Source organism: Propithecus coquereli, unplaced genomic scaffold (genome assembly GCF_000956105.1).
Source record: "Propithecus coquereli isolate 6110/MARCELLA unplaced genomic scaffold, Pcoq_1.0 Scaffold44, whole genome shotgun sequence".
Classification (NCBI taxonomy): domain Eukaryota; kingdom Metazoa; phylum Chordata; class Mammalia; order Primates; family Indriidae; genus Propithecus; species Propithecus coquereli.
This window is the reverse complement of record NW_012150174.1, coordinates 6,431,628-6,458,958: the sequence shown is the minus strand read 5'-3', so window position 1 is coordinate 6,458,958 and position 27,331 is coordinate 6,431,628. Positions and strand designations below refer to the sequence as shown.

At 47.4% G+C, this 27,331-nt stretch overlaps 1 protein-coding gene across 1 annotated transcript in view; it reads left to right on the top strand.

The window, feature by feature from the left end:
* ARNTL (aryl hydrocarbon receptor nuclear translocator-like) overlaps positions 1-27,331 on the top strand; it is a 102,898-nt gene that overhangs the window by 53,446 nt on the left and 22,121 nt on the right. The window contains exons 3-9 of the mRNA XM_012654383.1: positions 15,134-15,262; positions 18,063-18,174; positions 19,291-19,438; positions 21,699-21,737; positions 22,017-22,058; positions 23,188-23,345; positions 25,088-25,167. Coding sequence (XP_012509837.1) covers positions 19,299-19,438; positions 21,699-21,737; positions 22,017-22,058; positions 23,188-23,345; positions 25,088-25,167 — 459 coding nt within the window. The 5' untranslated portion in view covers positions 15,134-15,262; positions 18,063-18,174; positions 19,291-19,298. The remainder of the gene's footprint in view (positions 1-15,133; positions 15,263-18,062; positions 18,175-19,290; positions 19,439-21,698; positions 21,738-22,016; positions 22,059-23,187; positions 23,346-25,087; positions 25,168-27,331) is intronic.

Here is a 27,331-nt window from a genome sequence, read left to right as displayed (position 1 = left end):
CCATCTCCTTTTCTAGTCCTGCCTGCTGTTGATTTTCTGTATGGCTTTGAGTAAATAGCTTAACCTCTTAGCTTCTTTTCATCTGTAGAAAAGAGAGGGTTGAATCATGCTACTGGTTCTGAGTGGGTACATAGCGCCCCCTATAGGACATCTTGGAAATGTATGGGCTGACTTGGCTGTCATAGTGACCCAGACAAGGCTTTTATAGGAGGATGGGAGGCGGACCAGAGTGCTAGATATAATGCTTGGGGGACAGAGGATTGTCTAACATCACCATCACATAGCTGCCTAACGTTCAGTGGGCATTCATGTAGGCAAAATCCTGTTTATAATTATTGGAGCCTGGAATCCAACTCCATTTTACACATAAACACGTGTAATTTTTGCATGTTTTTAATATATACTGAATTTTCCAGGAATATAGCTGCCAAGTATATAAGATTTATCTATTTCTTATGAATAGGCCCAAGCATCTCATATGTTTTTCATGATGTCTTCTGGCATGGCTGTGCCCAACATTTGCATACTGATTTGCATATTATCCTATTTACCTAACTTTATTTCCTTTCTTCTTTGTATTACCGTTAGGGCATTATATTGATTATTTTTGAAATTATAAGTGTTGGAAGATTATGTTATTCACAGGATTCATTTCAAAAGGCATGTTAAAAATGTTTGTATTGCATCTTTGAAAGTATGAGAGGGGGAGTGTGTGTGTGTGCGCGCGCGTGTGCACCTGCATGTGAGCGCTTATAAATTAGCTGGAAAAGCCTTAGGACAGACTTGAAATAAAAGAAATGGTTTCATTTCTCTTAGAGATGTATTTTACATACGGATATGTAGAAGTGCGAATTTTTAAAAAGATTATTATGGGTACATAATAGTTATATATCTTTATAGGGTACATGTGATGTTTTGATACAATCATGCAATGTGAATTAATCAGATCAGGGTAGTTGGGGTATCCATCACCTCAGGCGTTTGTCATTTCTTTGTGTTAAGAACATTCCAATTCCACTCTTTCAGTTATTATAATGTGTACCCTAACTTATTGTTGATTATAGTCACTTTGTTGTGTTGTGCCATCAAAGATTGTTCATTCTATCTATATAACCATATTTTTGCACCTTTTACCATCCCCACTTTTCTCCCCCTCCCCACTACCCTTCCCAGCCTCTGGTAACTATCATTCTAGTCTCTGTCTCCATGAGATCAATTGTTTTTACTATTTAGCTCCCACATGTGAGAATGTATGAGATTTATCTTTCTGTGCTTGGCTTATTTTACTTAGCATAATGTTCTCCAGTTCCATCCATGTTGTTGCAGATGGCAGGATTTCGTTCTTTTTTTGTGGCCATATAATAATCCGTTGTGTATATGTTCCACAATTTATGCATTCATCCATTGATGGACACTTAGGCTGATTCCAAATCTTGGCTATTGTGAATAGTGCTGCAGTAAACCTGGGAGTGCAGATATCTTTCGATATACTGAATTCCCTTTTTTTTGGATATATACCCAGCAGTGGGATTGCTGGGTCATATGGTAGTTCTATTTTTAGTTTTTTGAGGAACCTTCATACTGTTCTCCATAGTGTTTGCATTAATTTATATTCCCGCCAGCAGTATACAAGTGTTCCCTTTTTTCCACATCCTCACCAGCATTCATTATTGCCTGTCTTTTTGATAAAAGCCATTTTATCTAGGGTGAGATGATATCTCACTGTAGTTTTGATTTGCATTTCTCTGATGACTAATGATGTTGAGCATTTTTTTACATCCTATTGGCCATTTGTATGTTTTCTTCTTTTGAGAAAAGTCTATTAATATCCTTTGCCATTTTTAATTGGATTATTTTAATTTTTCCTATTGAATTGTTAGAGTTCCTTATTTATTCTAGTTATTAGTCCCTTGTCAGACGGGTAGTTTGCAAATATTTTCTCCCATTCTGTGGGTTGTCTCTGTTTTCTTTGCAGTGCAGAAGCTTTTTAGCTTGATGTGATCCCATTTGTCCAATTTTGCTTTCGTTGCCTGTGCCATAGGGGTATTACTCAGGAAGTCCTTGCCCAGACCAATGTCGTGAAGCATTTCCCCAGTGTTTTCTTTTAGTAGTTTCATAGAGAAGTCCAAATTGTTAACTGTATTCATTGTCAGAGAAACGAGGTGTTTTGATGTTTCCCCTGTCCCTTTTAGAAAATATGTAATCTTAAAAGAGCCTGAAAACATAGTTTTCGTCATCATCTTTTTTAATCTTTGCCATCTCTGTTTTTTTACCCCTCCCACTTGTACATACATATATGTTTTAAATGTCTCTGTGTAGACTTTTGTAGAAAGGAAAACCACCCAGGCTCCTTGCTCTTTTCCAAGTTTGATTGTTTTGTGGCCTCTGCCTGCACCTCGGCCTGGATCATCTGGCTCTGGGAGCTGTGGGCAGGCCTGGGGGAAGGCAGGGAAGAAATGGGGCTTCTGAGGCCCTAAGCACCAGCTCATAGGCCAAAGTTGGGTGGGTGAAGTCGGTCCACCATAGGCTTCCTGCTTCGAGCCTGGGCCTCCACCTGTCTATGAAAGCCCTGGGGCTCTCCAGGAAGACCACGAGGGTCTGACGTCCAGGGGAGTCCCCGTGAGGAGCAGCTGGCACTATGGGGTATGCTGCCCAGCACTGACAGTCCCATGCAGCAATGCTATCCCCTTGGCCAGTGCCTCGTATAGCCAGGCATTCAGAACTGACCACGGTGCCTAAAAGGCAAACACATACTGTGAATGTGCCAGTTGTTACATGCTGCTTTGGTGGCAATGTGCATGCTGCCAGTAAGCTTGTGGCCCCTTAACACTTCTTGTATGGAAAGTTTCACAAGGCTTTTTCATCCAGGATAGCCGGTGTGTTTGGAGATTTCCCTGTCCTCTGTTATTCGTATCTTGAAACTAGTTGAAGTCTTTTATATGATGGTGATATGGTTACAACAAATTTGAATACTAAATAGTAAGGTTTATAATTCTGCTGAGTCCAAAAGTAATACAGCCTCACTAGAGAAAGTTCGAAACAGACAGGAAAACCGAAAGACGAAAGTCACTGCACGTTGTCTCAGGCCACAAAGATAACTGCTGCCATCATTTTGGTTTCTTTCCTTTCAGTCTTTTTTGTGATTATTAAATTTTATTATATAAACAGTTTGTGTTGAATATAGAAAAAGATGGAAAGTTGAGAAATTATAATAAACAAAAATGACCCATCTCGCCAGCTGGAGACAGTATTAATGTTCTGGTGAATTTCCTCTTGTCCTTTCTCTATAGGTATGTAATGAGATTGGGAAATATTGTATATATAATTTTGTATCCTTTTTCACTTAACATTTTTGCAAGTGTTTTCCCATGTTATATATTCTTAAGTATAATTTGAATGGTTATATAATATTTTTTCTTAAATATACCAATAATTTATTTAACCAATCCTCTGTGGTGGACCATTTAAATGTTTTTGATTATCCCTTATTATAATGTTATAAAAAACCCTCTATATTCATTGATACACGTGTATCTATATATGTGGATATAGATATATATCCATTAAGTGAATACTATGTAACAGATGATGTCCTTAGACACAAAATTTAACTTACTCAGACATGGAATTGCTTTGTGTATCAGTTTATATTCTGATGTCCAGTGTATTCCTGCCCATTTACTGCACCTTCACTAAAATACTGATATTATCTTTAAAATATAATTTTTGCTAATATGAGCAATGAAAGTGACATCTCATCATATTTTCATTATTATGAGGTTGAATATGTATTCATATATTTATCGATCTTTGCATTTCATCTTTTGTGATTTCCTGTTCATAGTCTTTGCTTATTTTTCCACTGAGGTATTTGCCTTTTTATTGACTTATAGGAGGTTTTGTTTTGGGTTTTGTCTTGTTTTGTTTTAACTCAGAAAGGATAGCGTTCCTTCAGTTATCACAGAAACCCGGAGTCAAACAGACCTGCATTTGAATCCTGGCTTTCCCACGCGGGAGCTGAGGGATTTCAAGCAGTTTATCTGACTCTTCTTGGAATTACCTAGTTCTTCTTGGAGAACTAAACGAAACAACACTGAGTGGCACAAAATAAAAGCCTGGTGTGTGGTTTCTGCCACTGTAGTTTTTGTGTTGTTATTTTTGTTGTGATTCCTGCACTGAATGTTTTCTCAGAAAAATTATCTTGAACTGCACATCTCACGCTTATTCAGATCCTTCGACATGGAATATTTGCTTGCTGTAAACAACGCTCAGGAAAATGAAACTGAAATCACTGAAGTCGGTTTTTTTTTTTTTTTCCCCTTCTTTACTCCTCACGTAGGAAAGAGACAAATGAAGGAAAACAAGCCGATTCTGTTTGAGTTAAGAGGAACTTGTAGGGTTATTCCTGGGGTCAGGATACATTCAGACCAATGTCTTAGATCCAGGGCAGGGAACACTCTGAGACTCATCAGAGGTTTAATCTGTGCTTGCCAGGCAAGTGGACAAGTACATTTTAGGAAGGTTTTCAGTCATTCGGAGTTGAAACGGAAAGGATCACCTGGTTAACCTTTAGTTAACCCGTTAAAACAGATCTGCTATTCCCCCAGCACCCTGGTCCAGTCCAGTCCTTGTTACTGGTGTTTGGTGTCCTTGCCCTGCGGGTGGGAGGGGAGATGGGCATGAGCCTGCCCTGCCCTCCTTCCCCCACTTGGGACAGGCTTTGCTTTTATTTGCTGAGTCATTGAAGCAACAAAGTGTTTGCAGAGTCCCAGCCCCGGGGTCAGGCATTTCTGGGTTCCAGTCCCTGTTCTACCCCTTCCCAGCCGTGTGATCTTGAACAAGATGCTTCACCTCTCTAAGCCTCAGTGTCCTTTACTACACGATATTGATAATAGTACCTTCCTGGAAGGTCACTGTGAGGACTGAATGAGTCTTGTAAGAGCTGGCGCCGTGCTAGGCACATGTTTGCTGCTCAGCAAGTGGGAGGTGGTCACTGCTGAGAAAGGCAGGGCGGCAGGTGTCTGCTCTGTTCCACCCCCACTCCCGGCAGTGTGGCCGGGGATGTGGCCGAGATCTCTCACAGGCAGCCCCTGCTGAGCACATCCTGAACCAGCGGCTCCTGCCCTGGACCGGGGCATGGCAAAGAGGCACCTCTTCCTCCAGCTGCCACACAGGGTACGTGCCTGGCAAGGGGGGTGTGGGGTGGATTTGCACCCCACTTGCCCCCTTGGCTGGGGCCATTGTGCAGTTCGCAGACTGGGAGTCACCCCCATGTCTAGACAGTCAGGAAGCCTGTTGGCTGTTCTTTCGGAGCATGAAGAGAATCAATTAGCTTTTCTTCACCCCACCGTGGCCACTCAGCCGGCTCTTACACCTCACATCCCACCGATCAGTCAGCACAGCCCTGGGAGTATGTCTAGAATGCAGCCGCTTCGGACAGCTCCACACCCAGGACCCAGGGCCGAGCAGCATCATGTCCTCCCTGGACTTGCAGTCGTCTCCTAACTCTGCACACGCGTGGACACACACACACACACACACACACGGTCTCTTCTCACCACTGCAGCCAGACTTAAAACCCACGTGGGATCACATCACTCCCATTTCACTCAGAGTCAAAGCCGGGTCCTGGCCGGGGTCTGCAGGACTATGCCTGGCTCTGACTGCACCACCACCTTCTCCAGCTGTCTCCTCTCCCTCGCGTGTCCGAGTGCTGCTCCCCTAGCCCTGGGTGGCTCCCTGCTGCCCTCTGTACCCGCTGTTCTCTGCCTGGCTCACCCCTTCGTGGCCCTCTCACCTCCTCAAGTCTCACCTCCATGGGACCTTTTCTTCTGCCTCCTTCCCGGACACTCCCCCCTCATCTCTGAGTCTTCTCCCAAGCACTTGCTGCCACCCAGCACCGACATAACTTGCTTGCCTCCCTCACCAGAGTGTACACCAAGTGAGGACAGGATTCTTGTCTCCCTGCCCCTTCCCCAGAACTGCCGTGGAGAACAGTCCCTGGCACTTGGATGCCCTCGGTAAATGTTTGCTGAGAGATTAATGGCTGATCATGGGCCAGCACACTAACAGTGTCTTCATTATTTCAAAATTGTCCTGAATTGAAATTTGGCTGCCACATGCAGTTTGTGGTGGAAATTTACTCAAATTACCAATTCTTTCACCACAGAAATTACCTGGCATGTAAGGGGTGCTCCATAAATTGTGTTGGATGCTTTGCTTTAAGGCTTTGGGGCAGTGGTAGCCATCTGAGGCCTTCTTACCAGTCAGCCAAAACCTATGCTGGGTGGGACATAAGAGGTGCCTGAGTTCCCTAGCCAGGTGAGCTGTGCCCCGGGTCATGCAGCCCAGCCTGAGCAGTGGCTGTCAGCCTGTGGGGCTCCCCTTCCCCTCCAGTGGGCTCCGTCGCTGTGCGGAAAACCCTTTCTTGTACTTTCTCCTTCTCATCTCCCTGAGCAACTCTAACATTCTGTTATTCATCACCCACTGACTGACTTTCTCATTATCGTAGTCTCAGCTTTCCACAGGAGGGGTTTCGTCTCTGTATTTTAGGAAAATTAAGGGGTTGGATTCTTAAAATTCCATTCACCTTTCAAATTCTTGTGAGTCCTCTGTGCTTCCCACTGCAAAATGCCGCCCTCTGGACTGCCTTCTCCGCTCCTCCCCAGTGACCTTAGAGGCCACTGTCCTGGATCTCTGGCTTCAGGTTCCTTCACATCCCCTTGCTACCCCCACCGTCACCATCTCTGAGCTCCTGCACCCTGAGGTTTCAGTCTGAGTTTGCTGCTTCTGACATCACCTTTCCCACAGCCTTCTACCCCTCCCCTTTCAGCCAGCAGGGGGTCACCCACGTCCAGGACCGCAGCTGGCTCGGCTGAGCATGCTAAGTACTTTCTTGCATTAGCTCACTTGGTCTGCACAACCACCCGTGAGGTGGAATCTCCCCTTTTACAGATGAGGAAACTGCAGCTCCTAGAGGTCACCAGGACATGCAGCCATTAAGTGGCAGAGATGGGCATGGAACCCAAGAGGCCCTGCACTGACCACCACCCTGCCCCACCTCTCCTCGGGCACCCAAAATCCTCTCACTCTTTTGTTCACAACCCTTGCCGGTCCAGTACCTGGGGGAGAGAGAACCCTCGACCTCTCCCTCTGCTCCTGCTTCCTGGGGTGCCAGGAAGGCCACCTGGTCGGCCTGCTCCGGATAAGCCTCTGCTGCCCGGCCTCTCTCTGGAGGCTCTGCTGCTCTGCAGCACCTACCCCCCACCCAGCAGCACCCTTCCCGCCTGTCCTCAGGTCCCCCCACTCTGTAGTTGGCCTTGTTCTTTACTGTGGGGGAAGGTAGAGGCCACTCCAGCCAAGATCCCGTAATATCCCTCTTCCCCATTATTGATCTTCTTCTTTTCCCCACATTCTCAGAGAAGGTATATGCCTTTTCTTCTGAGCCTCAGCCCTCCCTGGGCCCACCCCCTGCCACCTGTCCCGCCTGTCTCTGTCGGCAGCCCCTAACTCCTGACCCCAAACTTAAAGCACCTTTCAGGCAGCCGTCCTGACTTTGCTCTCCCTCGCACCGGCACCTCTCCCTTTGCTACCATGTAACAGTGGTGCATTCTTTTGTTTCCTTTAGAACAAGATGCAGATGTTTTCCAGAATTTTCTTCAACTTCAGGCAGTAAGTTTTTGGTAAAAAGAGTGTTCTTCCCCTGAGTCTTTACGGCCAGGACTCTCTTCTCTTGTTCTGTAGCATTTAAAAACAAAAGCAAACAAGCACAAAGCAATAGGAAACAGGAGTCAGGCTGGTGTGTTTTCAGGCAGCTGGTCCTTGGGTGTGACTCTTGATCCTTGAGGGTATCGTTGTCCCCTGTGCCCTCTTTGCAGGCAGGGGCACGTTGAGGCTAAGGGTCAGGAAGAGGCTTAGCCCTCGTGAGGCTGCTCTCCAGAGCCGAGGCGGCAATGTGGCGGGTACAGGGCACACGTCTGCCCCTCCCCCTGCCCCCAGATGTTGAGTACTGGGTGCTGGGGTGCAGGGGCGAGCAAGGCCTGGCCCCTGCCTGGGGAGAGGCAGCACCTGGGAGCTCTCTTTGTAACTTTAGATCTGACTGTTGTTCTCTGGGTAGCGCAAACAAACCTGGGAGGGGAACCCGTGGAGAAGAGTCCTGGTTGTGGGGCAGGGAGTGGGCTGAACATGGCGGTATGCACGAGGGGCAGAGGGCAGCGCCAGGCCAGGGAGCATGCACTGGGCAGAGGAAATGGCCACAGACCACCCGTGAGAAAAAGTGGAGCAGGAACCTCAGAGCTTGGGCTGCTTTCAGAGGAGCCAAGAGGCTGGGAAATAATCCGTACCTTCTGTGAAGGAAATCGGCAGGGGCGGGGAGGCAGGGTTTCAGGGCAGGGGAATTCTTGATCCCACATGGTTTTGAAGAGCAGGGTTCCCTAGTGTGCCCCATCAAACCCTTGGCTATTAGATGTTAGACGGGAAATGGGGCGTGGATGCCGACACTTGGGGGACTGGAGGCTCCACTGCCCTGGACACATCTTGGCACCTCACAAAGGCATGTTTAAAGGTCCAAGAAGCCCCTCAGAAGAAAAACTTGCCTGACTATTGAATCCAGCAATCCCCATACTTATTTGGCCTCTGATTTTTCCCCCCACATAACATCATTAAAATCCCGTGGGATTAGCTTCCCTGGCAGAACTTTGGGAAGTGCTACTTTGGAGAATTATAAATCCCTGCAGCCTCCGGAGTGTGCCTGTTTCCTGTTTTGCATGGAGACCTTGCTGTGTAGTGGAAAGAGTACGGGCTTTATATGGGACCGAACTGGGATTAAATCTACCTTGCTACAAAATCACTGGCCTCGATCAAGCTGCCTACCCGCTCAAACTTAGTTTCCTCATCTGTAAAATGGGAGAGATAGCATTAGCCATCTTATAAGGCTGTTGAGATGGTTAATGAGAAAATGATAATAGTTAACACTTACAGAGACCTTATTACGTGCCAGATGCCATTCTGAGTATTTATCTCATTTAATCCTCACCATGACTCTGAGGCAGGTAGTGTTATCATCCTCATCCTACAGGTCAGGGGACCACGACACACAGAGACCAAGTGTCATGCCCAGTGTCGCACTGATGGTATATGTTGGACCTAAGATTGGAACCAGGCACTAACGCATGGTGGGGCAGGGTGTGGAACCTGACCACCGTGTCCCATCAGAGAGCATGCTCTTAACCACTGCTTAATGAAGGGTCTAGAACATTAAAAGCACTAAGTAGTATCAGTTCCCTTTTCAGACGGTTCATGAATATTTTAAGGGGAATTGCTGGTTCCTGAGAGTCTAAGTCATTCTGCAGTCTTCTTATCAAACCTGTTAAAAGAGTAATCTCCTTGATCTTCCTGCCCACTCAGACGCTGCAGTTGTCGCCATTCTGTGCGCTGCCTCCACATCCTGGTCCACCTCAATTTGGGCAGCTGCTTGGCTGTCGGTTGGAGTTGGGCCAGTTCCCACACCCATCTCATCGGTGGTCTGTACATCCGTGTCCGGGACAGGAGTCCTCCTAGGATGCCCAGCCGGGCAGTAGCCTGTTCTCATTCCTATGCCTCAGTGACAGGCTTGGCACGGGGGGAGGACATCCCTTGCTGAGTGCCCGCGCTGGGCTAGGTGTAAGCCCCGGGGGAACTTATGGGCTAGCCCTGTTTTGTGACTCTTAATCAGACCTCTGAGCCCCTCTGCCAACCCTCAGTGGCTGTCTGAGACTGGAATTCTGTGGACTCTCTTCCAGTGACAGTACTGGGGTCTCTTTCACACAGGCTGTCCTTGCTTTGACTCACACAGCGCCCCAGATTCACAAATCCTCTCCCTTGTGAGATCCTTTCAGCAAGGGAGCGTTAAAGTCCCATAGCTCCGATGCAGTCTCCGTGGTTTATATTTGATTTCCGGGTCCCCGAGCACCTTGAGCTACCAGCAGGGGTAGGGACATGAGTGCCGCCAGTGCGTTCCCCCCGGCCCTGATGACCCCCACCTTTCAGGCTGAAGTGCCTCTACACATACTGCCCGGCCACCCGGCGAACACCTGGCAACATCCCATTCAGGTCTCACCTCCTCCCTGGTCCCTTGTCCTCCCATCACCCACACCCCACTGCACGCATACGGACCCTCTGGCCAGTAAGCTTGTCATTTTCTGTTCTGTTCCGCTCATGTTCCTTATTTATGCCCCACAGCTAGAAAGAAAGCACTCCTTCCTCAAGACACTTGGCTGCCACCTGCTGGAAATTCGTCATCATGGCTCAGCAAATCTCTGCCACTTACAACACACAGGCACCTCCCGGAGCGGGGCAGCGCACTGCTCGCACAGTTGTAAGCGTGGCCCTGCCTGTTGCATTGGTCATGCTGTCGTGTGTTTATTAAAACACTTGTCTCTCCAGCTAGATCAAGGGCATCCTTAATGTAAGGACTGCCAATTTCTCCCTGTGTCCTCATTATGGCTTCAGCTAGGAGCTAGAGAAGTTCTTGTTGAATGATCTTGGAGCAAACACCTGTTACTTTAGGTTCAGGGCATCTGGGCTCACCTGGTAAAGGTTCTTTAAATCAAGCTATTGCAAAGCAAGACAACTAAACTCCCCACAGGCTGTCACAGTGACCCTGCTTTAAGTTCCCCTTGGCCCTCCATGGCCAGCACCATCTGAACAGACCAGAGCAACTTGACATTCATTCTGTCAGCAGACGTCGAGGCAAGCGCCACGTAGTGGAGAATGGGGCTTGGGGCGTCTGCAGAGGCTCTTTGGGAAGGGAAGGAGAGTGGCACTTCTGGAGCCACAGGCGTGCACAGGGCCAGCTCCACGCAGGTTGTGGGAGTGCAGGGGTGGCAACACAGGGGCCCCTACTGGGGAGCTGGGGGATTTGTGGAGCAGATCAGTAAGCACGCAGCTACCAGACCGGGCAGTCTAGGATGCTGGTTCACTTTGTCCATATTTTCCTAAGCCGTATCCTATTATTAAGCCACATGATTGAAAGCTGCTACCTGAGTGACATATGGGGCTTCACAAAGTGTCTTAACAGAACTCCATCCGGCTGTAACATTGGGGGTGACATTGCAGATAAAGGGGAGAGGCAGGCCTTCACTGGGGTCCCATTTTAAATGGGGGAAGCCATCTGTTCTTCTACAAAGCTGTTTCCCCAGAGCCATTCAGCACAGTATTACTCAGGTCTCATAGAGAGAAGCTCCTAACAGATACCTCTCCTTGCTCAGCACTGTCATAGCAACTAACTGATATACTTCCTGGTCTTCACAGTGAGGACTGAGCATTTTCCCTTTCTGCCCTGGCTGCCAGGAAGCTCAGAGAAAATGTGTTTGCTTAGTTCCTGTAGCTTTCCTGAGCCAGGATTTCTTCTTATAATTTCCCTTCAGTCTTTCCCCAGGAGCTTGTTTGTTTGTTTTGCTTTTGTTCAAGTATTTTGCTTTTGGGCGTGGTTTTTGGAGGCAGGATTGGCAGCAGTGTGATAGTCAGAAGCACCAGCAGTAAAGCCAGACACAGCTGGGCTTCATCTCCACTTGCTAGCTGTGGCATTTTAAGCAAGATAACTTTGCCTCTTCAGTCCTTGGTTCCTCACCTGGAAAGCTGGGATCATGATCACAATGAATGGGTAGGTTGTTGTGAAGAGTAAACTCATCCAGTGGAAATGCCATTGTTCCCTCTCCCTCTTCCTGGTCAGTCTTGATCTGTGGCTCTAAGAGTCTAGTCTTTATTTCCTCCATCCTGCCTGTGTCAGCTTACAATGAGTTATACGACAATAGTAACTAGATGACCAACCATCCGAGTTTGTCTGGGACAGAGGGGTTTCCTGGGATGCAGGACTTTCAGCACTAAAATGGGAAGTTCCTAGGCAAACAGAAGAGTTGGTCACCCTAGTAATAAACAACCTCAACATCTCAGGGGCTTGCAGTAGCAAAGGTTTATTTCTCCTTGTGCTACTGTCCTTCCAGGGCCTTGGCTAAAGGAGGGGCCTCTATCCAGGCAGTTGCTGGTCTTGGGTACAAAGAAACACAAGCTGAAGGTTCTGTTTGAGAGTCGTGGCTGTCACTTCTGCTCACATTCATTGGTCAGGGCCAGTCACATGGCCAGGCTTGCCACCAGGGGGGCAGTACAGACCTTCCCACTGGGAGAGTCAGCTCAGAGTCTGAACCTTAATCGCCTTCTCTCCTTGTAGCATTCTGGGGTGCTGGAGCAGGGATGACGGAAAGGAGAGAGACGCCTTCTCTAGCTTGGGGGTCTTGGCGTGGTAGTCTTCCTGTAGATGGTGGGTGTGGGTTTCTTAAGGGGCGGCGTTGAGCCTCATCCTGCTCTGTTCAGAGCAGCAGCCCTGTCTCTGTTGGCACCGCACAGTGACACCCTCGCCCTTGCTCTTCTCAGCTGCCGAAGCATCTCTTTGCAGGGGTGGCCTTTGCTGTGACTCCTCTTCTGGACTCCTTGCTCCTTTGTGAGGAGCCCCTGACAGCCTTTCTTCTGTGCCCCTAGGTGGGATGGAGGGTTCTTCCCAGGCATCCTGCACAAGCCCCTTCATGCCCTGCTTTCTCTGGCGGTCCAGCAAACCTTCCTCCTACCTTTGGGAATCTCAAGCTCAGTAGTGGGCCCACCTGCAGCCCCGAGCCCAGGACCCCGGGCCAGGCCGTCCCAAGAGCCTCTCTCCATGCACCACTTGGACGGCTGCACCAGGGCGGCCCTGCGAGTCCAGCCTCGGCAAGAGAGCCTCTCAGGGTGCCTGCGGTCTCTTGAAGCCCCCTTCCTTGGCCCAAATCCCTTTTGCAAACAGCTCAGAAAGAGGGGGTTCTTACTCCCTTTTCTTTTGTTGTTTTATGTATCGTTCTTACATCCAAGAATATCTTCCTGGGGGAGAAAAGTTTTCCAAAGCTAGTCTTTTCATGGCTTGTTCATCTTCCTTACTTTGTCTAAGCATGTAAGAAAGGCCTTCTGATTTTTGTTTTGCAAAAGATGGCGCCAAAATCTATATTAGCATCTATTATTATTATTTCTATAAAATTAATTTGAGCATTGGAAAAATTGATTAAAATTAGAAATTTCGTATGGAGTTTAGTACTTGAAGTTTAGAACCTTCGTCTAAATTTCAGGGAAGAAAGGGACTCAGAAAGAATATGAACTTGTTCATTCAGTAGCATTTGTTGAGTACCACCTGGAGTGAGGCGTGGCACTGGGGACACCTGTAAGTAAGGCCCTGCCTGCCCGACGTCCACGTTAGCAGGCGGACACAGGCGTGCAGGCGGAGAACGGCCACGGGGCCTGCGGGGAGCCGGGCAGGAGCAGCTCCCGGGGAGAGCCAGGAAGGGAGGACGCAGCTCTGCAGGGTTCTCTAGGAGGTGGCGCCCGAGGGCACAAGAAAGGAAAGTGGGAGTTCACCGGGTGACAGGGTGGGTGAAGGGAGCCACACCTGCACAAAAACATGGGCCCAGCAGAGGCAGGGTGCTCCTGGCAGCTTCATCTGGCTGGAGCTTTGGGCAGCGGATGGGAGGGTCGGGCTGGAGACTGAGCGAGGCCTGATGTTTCCTGCTGGGGAGGTTTGGGTTCTGTCTGGAAGGCTTAGAAGTGTCCTGAGCAAGGGGGTGTCCTGTCTCTGTTCCCTGTGGGAAGGACAGCAGCCTGAACAGCGGCAGTGACAAGGAGAAGAAGGGAAGTGGCTGGGCCCATCCCTCAGAGGGCTGTGTGGGGGCTGTGGGCTGTGGGAGGGAGAGAGGAAGGAAGCCCAGGGTGGATTCCTGGTTGCTAATTTGGGGCCTGGGAAGATAGCGTGTGACCTGCACAGGGAATCAGATTTAGATGGAATTATGTATGGTAATTTGCTGCTGCCTTACCGATTGAGGCTCGGGGACTAGAAGTCCAAAATTCCTGGTCGCATTATTTGCACGTGCCCAGCCTGGGGTTAGTAGTCAGACAGTGAGGGTTTCTGAATCAGACTGCAAAGAGGAAGGCATTGGGAGGACAAAAGCAGTTCTATTCACGGCTATTCACTGGAAGGCCCTTGTACTGATCGAGGCAGAGATACATGCTGCAGAAACTGCAAAATTAGCCAGTCAAATGTGAAATGCCCGAATTTTTGCTTCAGAAAGGTCAGGAAACCCCCAAGTGAAATTGCAGTCTTGCCACCCCAGAGCAGAGCAGGGATGGATTAGGAGGAGGGGGGTGTCCTTTTCTTCCTTTCGGAGCCAGCTCCTGCCAGATACGGGAATCCACCACAAGCGTCAGAAGGGCAGAGAGGAGACCCCTGGGTCCTGCCAGTAAGACACGGGGTGGGGACAGCACTGCCACTGTGCTGACATGAGCCCCTTTCAGAATGTATTTCTCTCTCAGCTCGTGTGTGCCCAGGTGTACTTTGAGGTTCACTGACCTTTGCTTCAGACATCTTAGCTGCTCCCAGCCATTAGTTTCAGGTGCCGGCCCTGCTGCTGTTACGTTTGACTTAATGTTTTCGGAAGACTCGCTTTCTGTGGTTTTCCATTCTTCCTGGTTGTCTGGCTTCAGGCAGCCACCGTCACCTGAGAGCAAGTTGAGTGGTGTCGTTAGCAGTGAGTGCAGTGTCTGGCGGCCTGCTACCCTCTAGCTGTGTGACTTTGGCTGGTTTCTTCACCTCTCTGTGCCTCTATTTCCTCTTCTGTAAAATGGAGAAAACAATAGTGTCTACCTCATAGTTATTTTCAGGTTTAAATGAGTTCATCCACATAAAACACTAAGGATCGTGCCTGATGCACAGTAACACTCAGCAAGTGTTCACTATTATTGTTACTTGACCCAGAAAGAGACATAAAACACACGATTACCTTCCTTCTCCAAGAATCCATTTTTAGTAACTCGGAAGGCATTGTTTTTCACAGAAAATATCTCCTGCCAGATTCTTGTGTTGGCAGTGTAGCTTTGACAGGGAGCTGAAAGGTACCAAGTGGCTAGGGGTGGTGAGTACAGGTGGGACGTGGCGTTGGGTGGGACCGTGAGCCCACCCCGCGTTACTCCCTGTGATTAGGAGTCATGAACTAGCACCATCATCTCCCTCAGCTAATACGAGACTTTTAAATTTATTTACCCCAAAGTGACCTTTCTGGGCTTTCTTTTCTTGTGGTCCCCATTGCAGGTTTCTGGAAGAAGTTGACTGGCTAAAAGGAAATTACAAAACATGAAAATCGCTTTGAGGTGACCAACAAGTCCAGAGGCCCTTTGCTCCTCCCAAGCTGGATCTGACGTGTGAGAACTGTGACTTCAGGTAACAACTAAATGCCCCCACCCCCGCCCCCGGCAACTGACAATTATTGGTAGCTCGCATGACAGTTCTTCCTTTAGGAAGTATGGTTTCTTCCAGGAATTCTGAAACTTGGAATATTCCACCTCATGCAGTTGTTTAGCTGATCAGAAAAGGGGGTGGCGGATTCCGGTGGCGCCCCATGTCTGGTATAGGGGGCAGAAAGGGGGGCCAGGGCTCTAAAAGTCACCAGGACCCTGAGGGTGGGGCTCTGAACTCATTTTTGGCCCTGCTTCTCTGACTGTTAGTAATAGCATAAGAACAATGGCAGCCACCCAACCGGGACTTTAATGTGATTAAATAATCATAAAATGCTTCTCGGAGGATAAATCAGAGAGAATAGCCAGGAAATTTCTGAAAATAGAGAGTAACAAAAGGATTGTTCTACTAGCAATTAAAATGTGTTCTAAAGCCACAGTCATAAAAACAGTACAGTACTAGAATGAAAATAACCAGACACGAGGGGAGTGGGAAGGGAGCAAAACAAAAAAATAAAAAGAAAAAAAAAAGAAAAGAAAAAATAAATAAATAATAAATGAAAATAACCTGACTCAAGCAACAGAATGGGAAGTCCAGAAATAGGGTAAATCAATAAAGGTGGTATTTTAGATTAGTGGTAACAGGATGTATGAGCTAGTAAGTGGTGTTAGAAAAGGTGATCTGTCAGTTGGAGGGAAATAAGAAAGTCCTAAGCTTAGGTAGTATACCAAAATAATTTTCAAATGGATTAAGTGATAAGTAAAATTATAAAAATATTAGTAAAAAAGAGAATATTTATTATATTAGGTGAGAAAAGGTTTTTTAAAGCATGTCACTTTTAGTACCACATATAAAACACCATAGACAAAGTTAAAAGGCAAAAAGAAAAAAAATAGTATTTATAACATCTATGATGAAGAAAGAATTAATATAAAAATTTGTTTATTAATTCATTCGATGTCTATTTATTGAGCAATTACTATGTGCTGGGAAGTGTTCTAGGCAGTAAGGACACAGCAGCAAATAATATCCCTGCTCTCCTGGTGCTTATGGCCGAATAGGGAGGATGGCCAGTAAAACAGGTAAATTATTATAGATCACATTTTGATAAGGGCTGTGGAAAAAACAAGCAGGGGGCTTGGTTAGGGAAGGTTGGCAGGGTTTGTGTTACACGGATAGTCAAGGAGTTTCACTGATAAAATGACATTTGAGCAGAAATACAAAGGGAAAAAGAGACAAGGGGTGAAATGTCTAGGCGACAGAACCTGCTGGTTTTTGAACGTGGACCTGATAGGCTTTGCTGATGGATCGGATGCAGGCTGGGCAGGAGAGGAGGCAGGGTGACTCCTAGGACTGACGTACCACTGACTGCCACGGGTATGACCGTGGGGCTTGGCTTGCGGGGAATCAGGGCTTTGGGTGTGGGTGTTTCAGTGTGAGGTCTCTGTTGTATACTCAGATGGAGATGTCAAGGGGTGGATGGTTACACAAATCTGTCCTTCGGGGAGACAGCCAGGCTGGGGATGGAAATTTGGGAGTTGTCATAGTGTAGGCAGCAGTTGAAGCAATGACACTAGAGAGGGCTCCTGGTGAGCGAGTATAGACAGAGAAGAGGTCCCACTCATCCAGGGGACCCTCATTTAGAGGTGAGGGAGGCAAGGAGGAGCCAGCTAAAGAGTGAAAAGGAGGGGCCACCGAAGCAGAAGGAGCCCCCTGAGAAAGTGAGACAATGGGGAGGGCGAGGCTGGCGTTCTGGGTGCTGCTGGGTGAAGGAGGGAGGGCGTGGAGAACTGGCCATTGCGCCCAGCCTGGGGAGGCCACTGGTGAACACAGCAAGGGCTGTTTTACAGGAATGTTGGGGACAAAAGCCTGATGTGAGTTGGCTTACGGAGAATGCGAGGAAAAGAGCTGGAGACAGAGAAATGGGACAGTAGCTGGAGGAGGATGGTGTTCCAAAAGTTTGTTTTTCCCAAGATGGCAGTTACGTAACTCATGTTTTTATCCAAATGGGAATGATTCAGTAGCGCGGGGAAAGTGGGTGATGCAGGATTGGGTGGGAGTGGGGGGCTCTGCAGCAATGGTGTCGAGTAGGCAGGGAGGTGGCGGCCAGGCGGGAGCTGGGGCTGGGGAATCCTCCCGCGGAGATCCTAGGGAGGCTGGCGGCTGCGGGCAGCCCCCGCTCAGCCAAATGGGGGTGAGGACGGCAGGTGTTTGAGGTTCGAGGAGAGGGTATGGAGTACAGAGTCCTTCTCAGCAGAGTGGGAGAGTAAGTGGCCAGGGGAGTGGGGATTGCTGGACAGCGCCGACGGCCTCTGAGGCCGTGTCCCAGTACACAGGTGAGCACGGGCCCCTGCAGCAGAAAAACAGAAGATGAGGAGATGCAAGGGAAGACAGAGAAATGTCTGTAAACACAGGAGCACCATCAGTAATAACTGGAAAATGCAAGTAAAAGCAAGAAGGTTTTCTTTTTTCCCCTTCAGATTGGCAAGAGCTCTTGTTGGGGTTAGAAATTATGGGAGCTTTTCTGGAGCACAGTGCTTCAGTATGTTCCAGAATGTACAATGTGTGTCCCCTTTGACCTGGCAGGCCCACTTTAGGAATTTATTCTAAGAGATAATAGCTCACGTGCAAGGAGATATATGCACAAAGACATTCCCTGCAGCAATGCTTGCAAAAGTGAAAAATTGGTACACACCCAAGGACAGCGGGTACGGTTCACTAATCTGTGGGCATAATAGTGATATAGTGGAAAACAGTAGCTCACACCTCCCCTCTTGTTTTGCAGATGAGGGAACTTGGGCCCAGAGGGAAGGAGTGACAGCTCCAGTCCTGTTGGTAGAGCTCGGACCCCTGCCTGCAGCAGGCACAACCTCTTCAGCTGGGTTTGGAGTTGCAAGGTACTTGTCGGCTTCTTTTTTGGGGCCAATTTACTTAGGGCTTTTAAAATTTCAATATGTTTGGCAAATTTGTTCACAACGTCTTCATTTCATTATGCAAGGTTTTCCTTGCACGGGGTGCTGGGTACAAAAGGACAGTTGGGGAAGACAACGGACTTGGCCTGGGCTGGTGTTATAGAGGGACCATATCTTCATCTTCCTGACTCCCAAGTAGGACTTGGAGTGTAAGAAAGGACATTGTCTGCTCTGCTACAGCTTTCTCAAAAGTCACAACAGGAGTACAAAAATAACAAGCATTTCTTTATTCCATTGATCATATGTATTAATAAGAAAAAGTAAAATTAGGACTGTCAGAGAGTATCTGGGACACTTGGTCCCCTCAGGGGGAACAGTGCAGGGTTGTAACTCCCAGAGCCTCGGTGCTGGTTTAGGGCTTCCGCACCGCAGCACAGGGACCTAGGAGAAGCCACTCAGCTTCTCCGGGCTTTCATTTCTCCACCAGAAAAATGAGCTGGTGGGCCTAAATTACTTACAGAAACTCTCAAAATAAGTACCACGCTCTTTCCATTCTGCTGCGTGCCCTTGCAGGTTGGCGGGTAAGAGACGTGGCTGTAGGCTGGGCGTGGTGCCTCACACCTGTAATCCCAGCACTCTGGGAGGCTGAGGAGGGAGGATGGCTTGAGTTTAAGAGTTCGAGACCAGCCTGAGCAAAAGCGACATCCTGTCTCTACTAAAAATAGAAAAAATTAGCCGGGCATGATGGCACATGCCTGTAGTCCCAGCTACTTGGAAGGCTGAGGCAGGAGGATCGCTCGAGCCCAGGAGCTGGAGGTTGCAGTGAGCTATGATGATGCCACAGCACTCTACCCAGGGTGACAGAGTGAGACTCTGTCTCAACGAAAACAAACAAAGCAGCTGAGCACCCCTCTTTACAACCCCTCACCCCTTCATGTAAAAAATTTTCAAAAATATGGAAAAAGGAAAAAAAAAAAGACGTGGCTGTAAACCGGCCCCGAGTCCCTCCATCGTGCCATCCCGGGGATGGAAATTTGGCCACCACTTCAGAAGAGCACATTGGAATGAGCACGCCTCTGTGTCCCCTTGTAACGATTCCAGAGCATCCAATGGCAGACCAGAGAATGGACATTTCTTCAACCATCAGTGATTTCATGTCCTCGGGCCCCACCGACCTGCTGTCCAGCTCCCTCGGCACCAGCGGTGTGGATTGCAACCGCAAGCGGAAGGGCAGCTCCACTGACTACCAGTAAGCCCTGTGGGGTTTGTCTTCCTCTTGTTGCACTTGGTGTCAGTTCACGGGCTCGGAACATCTAGGGCCAGCTACTGTTTTTCCTGGAAGAAGGGATGGGAGTAAAAGGCCCGACTGTAGGTGGCTACACAGTTGGTTTTGTCTTCTCTTCCCTGGGCTTGCAAGCAGGAGGCATTTACTTCCCACTCCCGTCCCCAAATTGTTCCAGACAGAGGAAAAAGAACAGCCTTAAGACCAAGTTCCGCCTTTAACCCCTTTCTTCCTCTTCCTTTGCTCCTTTGAGCAAGAGGAACTAAGTCTATTGATGTCGTCTCAGGGGTTTCAAAGAGAGCTCTGCCTGAGGCCTCTCTGAGGAAGACAGAGTATCTGGTGCTTGATGACTGTCTGTGGAAAGAGTAGAGGTCCTCTCTGAAAACAATTTAAGAACATTGATATGTCCTTAAACATTATTTAAATTAGTATGAATCTGTTATATTAAACAGTATTTTTGTTTCTTTTTAGACTTGATGACTTTTCTTTTGAGTCAGTAAATTTTCACACTTAGAGTCAACTCTTCTCTATACGTACAGACACCTAGGGAATAAGGCAGTGTCGAATATTCAAAGGCACACTGTTTTGCTGAGGCAAACTGTGTGAAATCTTACCCAAATGTCCATGTAAGAGGTTTTCTTTTGTTTAATGAGGGAAAATCTCCAAGGAGGTATCCCCCTACAGCAGATGTCCTTTCTGCTGAAGTTCACAGGTCGAATTTGGGGAGCACAATGGCTGGAGGTCAGATGCCCACTAGGAGATGCTATGATTAATATGTAAGTTATCCCAGATAATGAAGAGAGCCAACGCCCAGGGGATGGAGAGTGGGTGTGAGGGCCGCCAGGGTGTTCTTCCGTGGCAGGACTGCCCCGCAGAGAAACCACAAGACGTTTTCCGTGAACCCTGTGTCTGGGGTGAGTGTTGGCGGAGCTGCCGATGTGCTTTGAGACCTCTGTTGTCTAGGTTGGTGGTCTCCAGCCTGGTCACCACCCAAGGCCGTTCAGTTTTCCCTCGTGGACCCCACTTTACAAATCTGTAATTCATGGGGACTCAATTAAGGAAGCAACCGTACTCCCTTTCCCTGTCACATTGATGTACTGAAGTCACATGTGACTGCCAGGCAGAGCTTTGCCTCTCCTGAGATGATCACCTGGCCTCAAGGAGCAGGTACAATTCTAGACAAGAGAGGAGGGGGGAGTTTTTGTTTTCCCATGTGGCCCGGTGATTTCCCTTAAACTTGAGGACTAGCTAGAGAAACTCTCTGCCTGCAAGGAAACCAAGGGCACCTAGTTGGGAATACCGTTCTAGAAAGCCCGTGATGTGGTCCAGTGCTCCTAGAAACAGTTGTTCTGCCCTCGAGGTTACGTTGTTCAAAGGGCCATAATCTCTCCTTTCCTATGGGATAAAGGAGAAGGGAGAGAGGCCCGGGTGATAGTCAGTGCCCTCCTGATAGATTTGTGGGTTGGAGAGGGTGTGAGCTGAGCCCGAGGGGGATTTGGAACTCCTTCCTCTGGGCATTTCAGTCTGTTTTCTACTGAATCACAAGATGCCATGACACTTGGGTATGTGGAGTCTGTGAAAGGGAGACAGACCCTGTGTGACCCAAGGACCCTCTGTGGCCCTCAGCCCCTCCGCTCCCCTCCATCCCAATTCCTCAAGCCTAGGGGTTCCCAGCTAGCTGGTAAGCAGAACATCGGTAGCAGTGCCTTCGAGAACTGTCTGGGGCTCTGCTCAGTACTTCTTTATTGGTACTTTGATTACCCCCTCCTCACTTCACCCCCTTCCCCACCAAAGAGGTATATATGCACAGGTATCTTTGATGCTTCACATGTTTTGCTAATGGAATAAGCTTCATTTATCCAGAATGATGGGGCAATGAGGTGTTATAGATATTTGGATACTGTGGTTAACTAAGCATTTTCATAAACACTGTGTATTCCCAATTTTCAAATAATCAAAATATGGTAAAATATACGTTAACACGTAATCTCTATTGAGACTATCTATGACTTTGTTTGATAATCTGAAAGCCAATGTAGGTTTTATAGTAGGTTCAAATTAATCATTTTTGTTTGTTTTACTATTATACATCATTAATCAATGCTGTGACCATTTGAGCTTTCTAATTGTTCGATTTCTGGATAAATGAGCACCTTCTGTCTTATGGTAAAAAGCTGTTCTGTATGTGTTTATTAACATGCAGTCACATTCTCTCTTGTTTTTTCAGAGAAAGCATGGACACAGACAAAGATGACCCTCATGGAAGGTACCATGAACCTAGTAATTTGAACTTCAGCATCCTTATAAGCATTTTCTTTGCACAATTTCACAGTCTATTACATGGGCAGGTTCCACCCATGTCTTCAATTGGAGATGAGCAAGGAGGCCGTGAGCTGTGGGCTCAGACTGTCTCCCTCCATTCCCTAGTCCCCATGTGTGTCTGTAGAGAGATGATAGGGATTGGGCAGGAAGAAAACAGCAGTGTATAACTTGGCTATTCCTCTCCAGGGAATTATGTTTTTATCTTTTGCTTTTTCTTTTCCAGGTTAGAATATACAGAGCACCAAGGAAGGATCAAAAATGCAAGGTAAGCTTGGGCCCTCCTTTTGGCTATAAACTGTCCTGGTTCCAGTTGCTTAGAGGGCAGCTGAGGAGGCTCTGTGTGTTTGGTCCCGTCTAACAGTCCTTTCGGGCACTGTCACGTCCTCATTTTTAGGGAACAGGGGTCAGGTCATGGGCCTTGGCTTGATGTGGCCTTCTGCCCTCCACTCTCTCTAGGCTGAGTTGGCCTTTAGTCTCTGCTGTCTAAGCACACTTAACCTGAAGGGACTTTGGAGGTAGCAGAAAATTAATCAAGACTCAAGGTTTCCCCAGTCTTCAGCAGTTTACACCTTCCTGACTTGAGGGCCCTTCGGAGGAGATACGGCTCCGTGACTCGATTCCTAGGCTGTGCCTTGCCTGAAAGGGGCTCCTGTTGCACTGCAAGTTGCAATGAAGGCCACACGTGGGGCATGCCCAGCTCTCTCGAGTAGCTTCTCTGCCTTCAACCATACTTGCTGACCCCTTCCCATGGGTCCTCAGGCTCTTCTGCCATTGGTACCAGGACCATCTGAGGCTGTGTCATGGCACACAGATGCAGGGGGCTGCAGAAATTGGCTGACCTAAGAATTCTACCTTTTTCCTCGCAGACCAGCCTCTGCAGGAGGCCCATGGCTCTCTGTCTACAGAAGCTGCAGCAAAATGCATTTTCAATGTGACTGCACCTCCTTAGGAGGACAGCCGCCAATGGCAGGTGCAAATCGGTTAGAGAGAGAATGTGCCAGGGAAGTGTCACCCTGCCTCAGCAGGAGGCCACTCCTGGGAGGGAGGAGTATGACGTGCGTGGGAGGAAGCTCTTGGAAACATGTTACATCTGCTGCATCTAGGTGGGGTTCCGGGTGGTCCAAGGAAGACGGTGTTCATTATGGGGTGCCTCAGTCAATGAGTCTGAAATTTTTCTCCTTAATAGTAAAGATGAGGTAAGCATAAAAAACTAATACCTGTCAGTGAGACCATTTTCTTGGTGACTTTGGTAGAAAAGTCTAATTTGAGACATTCTGCAAATTCCAAATGTGCCTCGTCAGATGAATAAAACAGTTACAACTCATTTATTTTTGTCGTTTTCCTTGATGCTTGGTTACATTTTATAAGAAATTGTTTTTCATTTTGTTGTTCAGGGAAGCTCACAGTCAGATTGAAAAGCGGCGTCGGGATAAAATGAACAGTTTTATTGATGAATTGGCTTCCTTAGTACCAACGTGCAACGCTATGTCCAGGAAATTAGATAAACTTACTGTACTAAGGATGGCTGTTCAGCACATGAAAACATTAAGAGGTGAGACCTGGGCTTTACAGTCCTTTATGTCTTTGCCTTTGCCTAGAATGTTCCTGAGTCCCTAAGGCAAATGTTTATTACTTGCAAATATGTAGCCTTGAGAAATCTGCCTGTGCTTTTCAGCAATAGCCATGATGCCAGATGAAGTGATTATTGTGCTTATGTGGGTATCGAGATGCAATTTTGTAGTCACGCATCCTCAGAGCATATAAGCTATGTGCTTTGCACGTCTCTGTATGTGCACGTAATCGGGCTATGTACATGTTAGAGAGGACACCACTGATGTCTCATCTTGCATATGTGTGCACTTGGATCCCACCCTTACAATTATAACAAGCACACAATGACACAGAAAAGTCAGTTGCAGTTTTTAAGAGGGCAAATTCATCATGGTTCCTTTGAAGAGTGAGTCACTGGTTGATGGTTCTTGCAGCGTTTTATTGTCAGGAATGAACACTGAGGATATTTTCATCTTCCTGGAATTTTCCTGAACCAGATCGACTCTTTGTGAGGGAGGCAGTGTTTTCCTTCTTTTCTGAGTGCAGGGAGGGTGAGAATACAGAGGCAGAAAAGTGGAAGCGACTTATCCAAGCCACGAGAGAAATTTGAATTGTATCAGGCATTTCAGTGAATGCTGTTCCTGGAATTTTCCATAGCTAGTCTTGGACTTTTGGAGGAAATTGGAAAGTGAGCACTCAGTAAGATCTCTGACCAGCATGGTAAAAGAATTGTGTCTTTATATTTGCACAAAGCTACCAGAAATAAGAAGTGGCTTCTTTTGTCTGACTTTTGATCATCGTTCAAAAATATTAATGCTGTGTCCTGTGCTTGGAGAATGGCATTTAAAAATTCATATTAGCAAAGATGATATGAGTTAAATTATTATAAACTAATTCCTACTAAGTTATAAGGAAAAAGTAGCACATCTCAAGTCATAATAAAAAGTGGGGATGTGGATCAACAGTGCCTTGTTAGTTGACATGGACGTCACAAACACATCCTGTTGACCTCCTTCCCCGTGGGACTCTGAGCATTATACATCCCTGTCATCTTATTCCTTCACTAGTCTACACATTCCGAGTCATATACTGCTGGCGTTTTTCTCTGTTAAGTTATCATTCTCCTGAAAAATGCCAGATTGGCAGCCTTTTAAGCATAAATCTTGTCCCCTTTCAGTCCTGGGAGCTAGAGCCGCGTTTGCTGAAGTGATGCATTTCTCCGGGTCGCCAAGCTCATTTAACTCACCCCTGATGAAGAGGAACTCACACTACATGCCTTCTACACTATATTTGCTCAGGGCCTGGCAGGCTGCATGATTTCTCAAGAACATTTAGAGTGCTGATTTAAGGGACTGCTAGACAACCTGTTTAATACAGATCTCGGGAGGACGGAGCCCTCCCAGGAGAGCGGCTACCAGTTTGCTTCCCAAGCTGCCTTGTCTCTTAGAAGCAGATTTTTAACTTCCTTCTATTATCTCTTGGTTTTCCCTGTAATGAGAAAAGCAAACTTGTTAAGTCTCCTGTGGGCAACAGTGTTCTCTTTTCAATGGAATTCTCCTTGGCATTACAGGATTCTGTTCAAAGCCAGAGTTAGGCCTGTCTCAGTTAAGGAAAAAGAAGATAAAATTGAAATCCCAGGTGGTAGGGACCAGGCCACATGCAGAAGGTTTGAGGCAGTGAAGTAGAATGAGACATTATCTGAATGTGAAATGTACCAACTCTTCCTCTTTTTTTCTCCCTAAGGTGCCACCAATCCATACACAGAAGCAAACTACAAACCTACTTTTCTATCAGATGATGAACTGAAACACCTCATTCTCAGGGTAGGTTGCCAATGTGGGATTGTTTTACACAACATTTATTTGTATAAATTTCAGAGTGAGTACCTGCATGTGGAAATTTGATGTCTCAACACCAAACATTTTTAGGCTCCCAGGTCCCTACCTTTATCTTATTATTTAGACAGTCTTCACAATCCTTCCGCAACCTTTCTCGTCCTCTTTGAACCTTGCTTAGGCAAGAATGGAAGGTCTATGCTACTGTGATTTTGAATCAGAAGAGGCATGATTTTGTTAAAAATAGGAGGGATTTAAGAATCACATTGCTTTAAAAAAAAAAAGCAATCCTATTTCTGCACGAAGATTTTAGAAAGGGATTGAAACTGACAACAGTTGAGAATTTCTCTTGTCCTGATTAACCACTGGCACCAAAAGGTCCACCTAAATCTTTACACCAAAATCCCACTAAAACAACAAAACTTCCAGACTGAGGGGCTCAAAAAAGAAAATAAATGGAAGAGGCGGGTGCTTTAGCCTGCTTGGCTTTAGCGCTCTCTGTGTCTTGCTAAGTTTCTGCAGAGACGGTTCAGGTGGCACCGTAGGAACGCCCTGGCTTCCATGCGCAGGACTCCAAGGCATGCTGCTGGGTAGAGTGACATTAACTTGGGAATCGAAGGGAAAGAAACTGGATTCAGGAACATGTCTTCTTGCAACATGTAAAAAGAAAAATAAAAAAACCTAACTAAAAGGAAGAATACCCACTCCTACTTCCCGCGAAGCCAGGAGTGACCCTGCCTCCCCAGGTCCCTGCAGAATCTTGGTACCCATCTTTGAGCAGAAGCTTGCAAAGCCCCGGGGTAGAGCGTAGTCCAGCTGGAGTTTTGCATGGTCACTCTCCATTTTCACCCCAGCCTGGCTTTAGGCTCTCGGTAGGCATGGCCTGTCTGCTCACGCCAGTAGTCTCTAGTCATCCCCTCACGTCATGCTGTATCAAGTTGGAAATCATTCAGCAGCAAGGAGCCAAGAGTCTGATGCATGAATAGGGTTTCAATTCTCAAGTATAACTGGTCCTGGGTAGGTGGTGTGGGGTTGCTGTGGTGGTTCCATGATAAGCTGGACTGTGCGTCGGTAGGAGCCAGGTTCTGTCTGTCTTTGCACTCAGCCGTGCTAAGCTCTCCCGCATTTCCTTAACATAGCAAGATAGCTGAGCCCGGTCTGAGTAGCCAGACCAACTAGGTAAAAGGGGTAGGTAAGGCTCTGAGCTGGCTGTCCTTTTCCTCAGGAAGGCTACACCTTCCTGGAAGCCTAACAGCAGACATCAGCTTTTCAGAAGTATGTCAACTGGTCACCCCTAGCCACAAGGCAGGATGCAAAAACAAGTGAATATGGATTTCCAGCCTCCATATGGAGACAGGCAAGAGAGAAGGAGGGCTGGGAATTGACCCAGTATTTGCAACACACACTCTTCAGAGCCACATGCATTTGCTGGATTTGCCTCCCGAAGTGGCTCCCACAGCCCAGCCCAGCACTTCACCTGCAGCCTGGTTGGCCTGAGGTTCGATGGGGCTGGCGCCTCCTTTGCCATAGCATCATTTTAGGAAACTGCAGCACTGCCCCACCCCAACTCTCTTGCACACGAATTATTGTTAGGGCAGGTTTCTTATATCTTATATAGGTACAGTTTGTGTTGTTTTGAACTTAAGATAGGACTTCTTTTTTATCTCTGTCAAAATCTATTTGTTGAATGGCCCCACGGTCCAGCTTATCATTAGTGACCCTTTGAATCTTGTAGATGTAGCTTGTAGATGTGATAGGCTGCCCCTGTGCCTTCCATTCTCTTTTGTTCATGAACTCAACAATGTGTGGCATTGTTCTGGGAGCGTCCAAATCAATGATGAACACTCAGAGTGGGGCCCAGGCCTGCTAGCAAGTGAGTGCTGGTCCTTTGGTTACCACTCTCTGCACTCAATTCAGACACCTAACTGCCTGCACCTCTCCATTCTTTTCATAAAGATGCCTATGTTCCCAGAGAACATTGGCTGGAGTTAAAATATGAGCTATGCCTGCAGCCTCCTTGGAGCTGCCATCAGGCCCAGTTTCACAGGCGTGTGACCTCTGCAGTCACACAGGGCCCCGCGCTCGGTGTAATGCTCTGTTGCCATCTTGAAAATCTTAATTTCTGAACAAGAGTCTCCGCATTTTCATTTTT